Raw genomic sequence first — 10,217 nt, forward strand, 5'->3', positions numbered from 1 at the left:
ATGCGGCTGGTTCAGCCTGCTCTCCCCTCTCAATCGGGGAGGCCGTCTGTGAACTCAGGGGCCTCCCTGGCTTAGCTGCTGGCCTGGAGAGGCCAGCTCGCGAGTCAAGATCTTTGACTATTCGGTGGACAGACCCATTGGCTTCGGTCTTGTCCACCTTAGCAGCAGGGGTGACAGTGTCATCCTGTGCATGGGGCTTTCTTTTGCCACCGGAAGGTACATATGCCTTCATGGTGACTACCGTGGTCTGGGCCTTGCGCGGTTCGTCAACTTTAAGTTCAGTCTGTGGGGGGGGTTTGATTATTTTTTCCATGAATTGGTAAGTGCTTCATCCTCTCACGCCCCCACCCACCACGGAGTCCAACAAGGGGAAGCTGAGTGTCAGAACCAGTGTCTAACAGCAACAGGAGTGATGAGAGGATATACGCAGCCAATAGCCATTGTGACGGCACTCACGGACCATTGTGAGTGCCAATGGCGGCATGACTGCTTGACCCTAGCCTCCCGGGGGAGACCAGCCGATTGACCGTGACCGGGCCGGGATCAGGCCGCCTGTCTTGCTGGAATAGAGGACCAAAGAGGCGTGTTGCTAGCCGCAGGGCGTACTTGTTCACGGCATCGCTCAACCTCCAGGACTCCCGTCTCCACAGCGCACAAGGCTGCCACGCACGGCAAACGCATGGGTAGGTGTAAACCCCTGGGGAGAGACCAGAGGGGATGCCCTTCCACCTACGAGACATCATTGTTTGGAGCCATTTTGCTCAGCCCTCTGAGGCAGCCACCCAAAGGTTGCTTCACCGCAGTGAGGGAAGAGGAGTCTTGCACTTTTACCAGGCAGTTCCTTTCATCCCTCTGAAGCAACCACCCAATAGTTGTTTCACCTCAGTGAGGAAGGAAAGGACCTGTGTCTTTTCAAAGTAGTTCCCCCTTCCCTCTAAAACAGCCACCCAAAGGCTGTTTCACCTCAGAGAGGGTAGCGAGGTTTTGCGTTCTTGTCGGGCACTTCCTTTCGTTCCCCTGAAGCAACCACCCAAAGGTTGTTTCACCTCAGTGGGGAAGGAAAGTGTCTGTGTCTTTTCAGAGGGATTCCTCCTTCCCTCTGAGACAGTCATCCAAAGGCTGCCTCACCTCAGTGAGGGAAAGGAGGTTTTGCACTTTTGCCAGCTGGTTCCTTTCATCCCTCAGAAGCAACCACCCAAAGGTTGTTTCACCTCAGTAAGGAAGGAAAGGACCTGTGTCTTTTCAAAGTAGTTCACCCTTCCCTCTAAAACAGCCACCCAAAGGCTGTTTCACCTCAGTGAGGGAAGGGAGGTTTTGCGTTCTTGCCAGGCAGTTCCTTACATTCCTCTGAAGCAACCACCCAAAGGTTGTTTCACCTCAGTGAGGAAGGAAAGGACCTGTGTCTTTTCAAAGTAGTTCCCCCTTCCCTCTAAAACAGCCACCCAAAGGCTGTTTCACCTCAGAGAGGGAAGGGAGGTTTTGCGTTCTTGTCGGGCACTTCCTTTCGTTCCCCTGAAGCAACCACCCAAAGGTTGTTTCACCTCAGTGGGGAAGGAAAGTGTCTGTGTCTTTTCAGAGGGATTCCTCCTTCCCTCTGAGACAGTCATCCAAAGGCTGCCTCACCTCAGTGAGGGAAAGGAGGTTTTGCACTTTTGCCAGCTGGTTCCTTTCATCCCTCAGAAGCAACCACCCAAAGGTTGTTTCACCTCAGTAAGGAAGGAAAGGACCTGTGTCTTTTCAAAGTAGTTCACCCTTCCCTCTAAAACAGCCACCCAAAGGCTGTTTCACCTCAGTGAGGGAAGGGAGGTTTTGCGTTCTTGCCAGGCAGTTCCTTACATTCCTCTGAAGCAACCACCCAAAGGTTGTTTCACCTCAGTGAGGAAGGAAAGGACCTGTGTCTTTTCAAAGTAGTTCCCCCTTCCCTCTAAAACAGCCACCCAAAGGCTGTTTCACCTCAGAGAGGGAAGGGAGGTTTTGCGTTCTTGTCGGGCACTTCCTTTCGTTCCCCTGAAGCAACCACCCAAAGGTTGTTTCACCTCAGTGGGGAAGGAAAGTGTCTGTGTCTTTTCAGAGGGATTCCTCCTTCCCTCTGAGACAGTCATCCAAAGGCTGCCTCACCTCAGTGAGGGAAAGGAGGTTTTGCACTTTTGCCAGCTGGTTCCTTTCATCCCTCAGAAGCAACCACCCAAAGGTTGTTTCACCTCAGTAAGGAAGGAAAGGACCTGTGTCTTTTCAAAGTAGTTCACCCTTCCCTCTAAAACAGCCACCCAAAGGCTGTTTCACCTCAGTGAGGGAAGGGAGGTTTTGCGTTCTTGCCAGGCAGTTCCTTACATTCCTGTGAAGCAACCACCCAAAGGTTGTTTCACCTCAGTGAGGAAGGAAAGGACCTGTGTCTTTTCAAAGTGTTTCCCCCTTCCCTCTGAAGCAGCCATCCAAAGGCTGTTTCACCTCAGTGAGGGAAGGGGGGTTTAGTCCTTTTGCCAGCTGGTTCCTTTCATCCCTCTGAAGCAACCATCCAAAGGTTGTTTCACCTCAGTGAGGGGGGGGGGCGGTACTCGGAAACCATTCCGGACGTCTAGACGGGAGCGGTCGCCTGTGTGAAGGGCAGGGCCACAAACCGACCGAGAAGCGGGGCGGCACGGGGAATGGTTACCCCGGCGGCCCCCGGCCGGCTGCGTGGCGCGAGCCCGCGACCTTTGCCGTGCCCGTAGGAGAGGGGTTTAGCCAAACAATGGGGAACGCTGCCAATGCCAGAAGTGACCGGTTTCATCATTATGTACCTTCGGGAGACTTCTCGTGGACGGGTTGCGAGGGGCCTCTTTCAAACAAGGTGAAGTATGGGTTTACCTCAGCCTGGGTTTACCTCAAGCTAATGCAGGAGTAAATCCCTCGCCGTCTTCTTGAACCTGGCAGCTTCCAGCTTCCCTTCAAACTTCTTTACTTTCCTATAAACAGAAGAAGAAACACCTCACCTTTGTCAGACTGGGTGGTGATGATGGTCTCGTCGTCGCGGAGGGCCTTCATCGCGTTGATGTATTTGTGTGGGATCGCTGAGGGGTGCGACGATGCATCGGCCGTACAGCAAGCGGTAATATCTTGGATAAACCCTATGTCGACGTCATTATCGGTCCAGCGGTGGTTCGAGATTACGTAGTTGATTATGTTCTTGCAGTCCTGCCTGTTGCTGAATTTGAGCCCAAGGGAGAGGGCTTCTTTCTGTGCGAGTTCGGCATTTAGAAGAAATGTTTCTAAAAAGATCACTTCGTCCATCTGCTCTTGCTGCACATACGCTGTAATTTTGCCAAATCATAAGCTTATTCATATGATTATATCCCGCATCCATATATCAGATCTCAAATAGATTCACCTCTGCCTTCTGCCTTCTAGCCCCTCCCCTCGCCCGCGTGCCCTTATGACGTCACAGCAAAGGCATCCGCATGCGAGCTTCCTCCGCGAACGCTCGCACCAAAACAAAACTGACAGACTCGACACGTTCGGTTTGAAGGTAAAAAGCGATAGGTTAAGGTAATTGTAAAAACAATAACACATTTCTGATGTTATTTGATTTACGAAAGGTATGTGTCTTACCACAAGGAATGTTACTTGACAGTGGAGGACACTAATACTGCCCAAATAAACATTAATAAAGATTTCAGACCGGAATGGATTATGATGTATGATATATACTATCGATCTGACAGTGTCTAGGGATCATTTCATGGTGTAGAATGACACCCTCTGTGTCACAGCAAATTATACCGCTAGTCTGCAAATCGTCCCAACTCGCAGTCAAGGCGAGACGTAATAGGCGAGATTGACTGACATAAGCAATGAGTTTTGATGTGCTTATTCTATTTACTCTCTCCCATTGATCGCAAATAATGTACACCCCATGATAATGGAAAACTTTCCATGTATGATAACCAGGATTACAGTCAAAAAGATAAAAAAGTATGGAATGGTTACCCAGAGGAAAACTAAGACACTTCATAAATGACACAAGGTGCACAAATCAAAAATGAGGGAGATACAGGACAGGAAGAGAGAATATCAACCCTTCATTTTCTAAGGCCTCATTGTGTTTACCTCGCAAGGACCAAAGCAAATGTGACGCATAACTCATTACTGCAATCTATCAAGTAGTCCATGTATTGCTATGTACTTGTGAGAATGATTATTTTGTAATTATCAGTGTCTGTTTTTCTGAATTCACATTTAGCTTTATTATACTTCTTTTAAGTGTTTTGGTAATAATTTGCACTATTCTGAACAATATCCTTGTTCCAGTGCATGTTTTGCCACTGGGAGATTTGAGAGGCCGTGCGATGTGCCCTGGCTAGGCGAATGTAATACCACAGGGATCCAGGGGGCATAACCTCCTGGCAAGGCTTCTATATTACTACAGGGGTCCAGGGGCTATACCCCCTGGCTAGGGAATATATAGATTGTAGTGTTTAAATCTCAAAGGGTTAAGGTTAGGTTGGTTTATTGGTTAGGACACTTTGTACGATTACCACAGGGATCCGAATTATGGGAAATCTCATAGATTTTTACTGAATGATGGGTTTGATTCCTATTGAGTTTTCTGAAATTTGGTGCATCGGTGTGAAATTATGCAGCAAAATCAATGTTATTCCATGCACATTGTGTCATTTCAGACAGAATGGGGAGAAAAGTACCCTTTCACATAAGGAGGACATCTCCTAATTGCTAGGGATATTCTTCTTTTAATTATCTTGCAGTGATATGATTCCCTTCTTCATTTCTTCCTGGGGGGGGGGGGGGGTATGCGAGAGTCAACTTTGAAAGGCTATGCAGTCCTTTATAGGCAGGTACAAGCCTGCCACTCACAGGTCAGTCAACCACACATAGGACACTGTCACCAGTTGTCCTTCTCTGCATGGGTGTAGGAGGGATGTGTAAAATTTCCAGGTAGTCAGTTTCTCTTGGTTAACTTTTTCAACGGAGAAGAGAGACGGTATCATTTCACACCATGAAAGAGCACCTGGGCAGTCTAAGTTGTGTAATGTGCATGTGTGTGTGTGTGCGTGCGTGCGTGTGTGCGCGCACGCACGCATGCATGTGGTTTCAAAATCTATCCATATCCACATGAAACTTGCTATGATCTGTAAGGTCCAATTTCAATTCCTGTCCAATGCTTTATTGGAGCTATGCCAAGTAGTCTCCATGGCTCCATGCTTTGTGCTGGACCACAAAGCATGCTTAGTTTGCCAGATGACTGTACAGTTATTTGTTAAAAATGTTTAACTATCAAAGTTACTGAATTGTACCAAATAATAATTTTTTAAATCAGTACTCATATTATTTGTGAAACATCATTTTATATTGTTCCACAGGGTGCCTTGATGAACAGCACAACCCACGTGAGGCTGTTCCTTTGTGAGTTAGAGACGGAGGAAGATAAATTTTATTTAGGTGAAGAAGAAATTGTGAGAGTCGACATCATTGGTACTGTGGTGTACATCAGCCAAAGGGAGCGAGTCGTTACATTTCAAAGTAATTATATGTTTCCTTCAGAGTAGAGCTGAAACTAGTTCATACTTGGATACATTTTTATTCCAGAAATGTAAAAAAGTTTTTGATTGTAATGTGCTTATATAAGTTGTTCTTTAGTTTTGACTGTCTATAGATTTTATACTGGTTTAGTAGTTATTTGGGCTTTTGATCCATCAACTCAAACATTAACTAAAAGTATATGAAAATTAGTAGATACATTAGTGACAGTAGCAAGAAACTGAGATGAAATAGAAAAAGAGGGCTTGTCATATTATTTGAATGCATTTTATTTTTTTTCATAAGTCAATTTGGACTTTATTTTCAGTTGATGATGGAACAGGCATAATTAATTGTGTAAAATTCACCAGCCCTGAGTCTGAAGGTGACTGCGATCGTCAGCATTCTCAAAGAGAAAAAGGACATAATTATAGCCTCAAGAATCTACTTCTGAGTTTAGTTCCCCCAGAGAATCCCTTAAAACTTGGGGATCTTGTTAATGTTCGTGGCCGCTTGAATATCTTCAGAGACCAGCCTCAGATTATTGTGAACAGTTTACGTATCCTTTTGGCATGTGTGTGTATCTGTGATGGCAGTTGTACTAGGTATGCGTTTCTGCTGTGATAAAGGAGGATTTATTATATTACAAATTTGATTTGTATGATTTGCTTAAATTTTGCAGTAATTGGTATTATGTTTTATTTAGAAAATGATGAAAGTATTTATCATTTTTCTACATAGAAATTGTAATATATAAAGAAGAGTTTTCAACAGTGATCATTTCCTTAATATTTGCTTCAGGTCTTGTTCATGACGTTAATGAAGAGTGGTTTCGGGTATTGGAAATAAATGCATTAAGGAAGAGCAAAGCAGCTTCCATGAATAATGCTAAAGAATCTGATATTCATAGTTCTGACAGACTGCATTGTTTCTTTCAGTCAGAATAAATACTTATACAGGCATTTTGAAAAAAATCACAAGGTGATTTGATTACAGGCTAACGTGAAATATGGAATCTAAAGATATCACAAATATAGAGAGCATATTTGGCATACGGAAGCGTGCCAGGGATGTTGACCATGCTGCACGCACAAAGAGGCGTAGCCTGGCTCGGGATGCTCGTCGAGTGGATTTAGATGACATTGTTAAGAAGCTACAGGTAAGTTACTTACATATATATATAAATACCCCTCCAATGCCTTCTCATTGTTGTTGTGTGGGGTGGGGGGGCTTAGGAGATGGGGACTGAGGCCCAGTGTGGGAGTTCACCCCTACCTTGGCCCTCAGCCCTTGCCTCAAATAATTTTTCATGGTCTTTTCTTCTCCTCCTTTCCTTTTCCTCGTTTTCATCCCCTTGTTCTGTCCACTTATCCTAATTGTTAAACGAATTTTTTACCTTTTTGCCCCAGTACTTTTTCATAATGCTCCCTACTCCCTTAACTCCTTCCCCTCAAAACAAACTTTACCTGATGGCATGCCCCCTCAGCTCCCCACCTCTACTCTTTTCACAACCACAATACCCTCTAGTATTGTTCAACCTGTAACTTTGCCCTAATCATTAACTTATTCCTAGCCCTTTTTTCTACTCTTCCATAGGGCCATATGACCTTTAATGTCATATAGCACTTCCTTACCTGGGGCTTTGCACCCAAGCATTCACACATTTGAATACACTGTTAATGACCCTAGATGTTGATGTGGCAGAACATTTCAGCAAATAAAATAAATATATATAATGATAATGATATAGATATAGATACAGGAGCACACCTGCACACGCACACAAACACAAACACAAACACAAACACAAACACAAACACGCACACAAACACAAATACGCACACAAACACGCACACAAACACAAACACACACACACCACAAACACACACACAACAAACACACACACAACAAACACACACACAACAAACACACCCACAACAAACACACATACACACAACAAACACACATACACACAACAAACACACATACACACAACAAACACACACACACACAACAAACACACACACACACACACAAACACAAACACACACACACAAACACACACACACCCACACACACACACAAACACACAAACACACACACACACACACACACACACACACACACACACACACACACACACACACACACACACACACACACACACACACACACACACACACAAACACACACACACACACACACACACAAACACACACACACACACACACACACACACACACACACACACAAACACAAACACAAACACAAACACACACACACACACACACACACACACACACACACACACACACACACACACACACACACACACACACACACCCTCAAACAAACAAACAAACAAACAAGAAAAAACACACACATACACACACAGAGATGTACTTGTACATGTACTATTTTACATCTACATCTAGCTAAGTGGAGGAGAATGTGAGTTACAAGTGCGAGGGCCATTGCGAAAAATAAGGAGGTTGAAGGTGATAGAAGGGGGGCGAAACTACTTGCGTGATTCTTTTTCTTCTGTATGAGTCACAGGGTGGTGGATGGCAGTGTTAGTTGCCACAAAGCATGACTGATTGATAGGTGCTTGGGTGCCCTACTATTTTACATTATGTGCAGACATCTTTTTATATATGTTTTTATTCACTTATTTTGAATATGTCCCCCCCCCCCTCTATATCTTTTTCTGCGATAAATAAATCTTTGAAGAAATTATAGTAGCTATAATGAGTGATTTGTACAAATGTCTCATATCCCAGGTGCCTTCAAGAGAGGAGTTGCTGGTCCTGGCAGAACAACTGAAAAAACAGAAGGAGTTGGGGACCCTGCAGAGGTTGAGGCTAGGTTTAGTCAGTGATGAGAGTATTTCTGCCTTTTTGGATTGGAATGGTGCTCTTTATGCAGTGGTTGGCTGCTTGACAGGTAATTTATTCTTTTTTATATCAAGGTAAAGACTTTTCTTTTCATTTAAGCTAGACTGATTTTGTTTTAAGATTTTGAAATATTTATAAATTTTCCTATGATCATTATTGATGAAAGGACATGTCAAGATTTTAAGATCACTGTTATTGAATTTATGTGAGATGCTCCAATTACCTAGTTTTGGTGTATGTTGTTTTGAATTTTGCCAATTTTTATATACAATCTGTACAGGAAGTTTTTATTTGATAGGTCAAGATGCCAGCCTGCAGAGAGAGGCAGCATGTACTCTCATCAACCTTGCCTTAGGATCAGAAAAGCAGTGCTTGGACATTTGCCAGAAAGCAGGAGTGTATCTTGTGATGCACATTTCAAACAACAATCCACAACTGCAGGTGTGTATTAAGTTACCTCTACTTTGTTTTATTAATTGTAGGGAATTATGTTATAAAAAATGTTATATTATTAAGGCTTGTTAGGGGATCATCTGCTGGACTTGAGTTATTGTGTTTGAGCAGATGATTTAATCTATTTTCTCTTTTAAACTAGCTATTTTGGTAAAACAAACAGGTGAGTGGTTTCTAACTAGCTTATATTCTTCAGGATCCATGTGCTTGGTGTATTGGCAATCTGTGTGGCACTCATAAGTCTGTATGCCAGTTGCTGCAGAGGCAAGGGGCAGAGGATGCATTAGTGAAGCTGCTTGAATCTTATGTCCCCCACGTCACACAGTCTGCTGCATATGCCCTTATGCAGTATCTTACCACAATGCCTGAGAGAATAGAGTAGGTTGTAGCATACATCCTGTAAATAGCACTCATGTGAATTAAATAAATTTTCCCCATGCCTCCAGGCTGGTTAACATGCTGAAAAACCTAAACTCTAGGGCCTCTTGTAAACATGGTAGCATGACAATGTGTGGGCAGCCAGTGTGTTTATTTTTGTGTACTATTTCCACTAATAAAATCCATTCATGTCCTGGCATAATGCATATGTCATCTGGAGGCAAAGGATTAAAAATTGATTCATGACTTCTTTTTCTGTCTGGATGAAATGTATACTATATAAAAGATAAACATATGATATTAAAAAAATATTGAGGTTTGATGGGTAGACACTCACTAAAGATTGTCTTTTGACAGAATAATAGCAACTCCTTCAATGGTCACAAGACTTATTGAAGGTCTTGGTAAAGTGGATGAAGGAATAGCAGATGTTGGCTGGTGTCTTTTCACTTTGTCAACCAAGAAAGAAGTTTGTTGTGTCCTGGTAGACAATGGAATTATACAGGCAGCATTCAACAATCTTGAAAAGTTAACCAATCAACAGGTATGCAATGGAAAATGTTGATACATTATTTATAAGACTTTTAATTGAAAAAGTAATTGTATATTTTGTATATCTTCATTGTTTTGTTACACGATTAGTGATTACTAGATATATTTTGTGTGCCTAACTCATAATTTTCTTAAATTCTTTTTCCTTCCTCAGAGCCTCAATATATCAGCTACCACTTCCCTTGTTCGGGTTGTACTTAACTGTGTGGGAGCTGTTCCTGGAGCATCTGTTGAAGTGAGCATTTCTTCTCTAAGCAAATAGAGTATTGTAAATATGTAAATTTCTGGAGTGGCTGAAAAAGGGAATAATATATACTAAAGAGGAAAGGAACACATTTGTTACCCCTTGGTATCAGGGCACCTCTGTGAACAAATGGTTGGAAAACACCTGACAGTTCATGTTATCCTTTCCTTTCACACCTGTTT

The 10,217-nt window shown here is 43.3% G+C and overlaps 1 protein-coding gene across 8 annotated transcripts in view; it reads left to right on the top strand.

The window, feature by feature from the left end:
- The first annotated feature begins 3,391 nt into the window (after positions 1-3,391).
- Positions 3,392-10,217, top strand: part of LOC125046838 (importin subunit alpha-9-like) — an 8,408-nt gene continuing 1,582 nt past the window's right edge. The window contains exons 1-9 of one of the 8 annotated variants that reach the window (XM_047644820.1): positions 3,392-3,505; positions 5,358-5,517; positions 5,843-6,090; positions 6,511-6,673; positions 8,295-8,457; positions 8,707-8,849; positions 9,058-9,239; positions 9,597-9,783; positions 9,946-10,026. In XM_047644820.1, coding sequence (XP_047500776.1) covers positions 6,524-6,673; positions 8,295-8,457; positions 8,707-8,849; positions 9,058-9,239; positions 9,597-9,783; positions 9,946-10,026 — 906 coding nt within the window. In that variant the 5' untranslated portion in view covers positions 3,392-3,505; positions 5,358-5,517; positions 5,843-6,090; positions 6,511-6,523. Of the gene's footprint in view, positions 3,526-5,357; positions 5,518-5,842; positions 6,674-8,294; positions 8,458-8,706; positions 8,850-9,057; positions 9,240-9,596; positions 9,784-9,945; positions 10,027-10,217 lie in introns of all 8 variants that reach the window. The other 7 variants (XM_047644818.1, XM_047644822.1, XM_047644823.1 and 4 more) reach the window with 7 other exon arrangements.

Source organism: Penaeus chinensis, chromosome 39 (genome assembly GCF_019202785.1).
Source record: "Penaeus chinensis breed Huanghai No. 1 chromosome 39, ASM1920278v2, whole genome shotgun sequence".
Classification (NCBI taxonomy): Eukaryota; Metazoa; Arthropoda; class Malacostraca; order Decapoda; family Penaeidae; genus Penaeus; species Penaeus chinensis.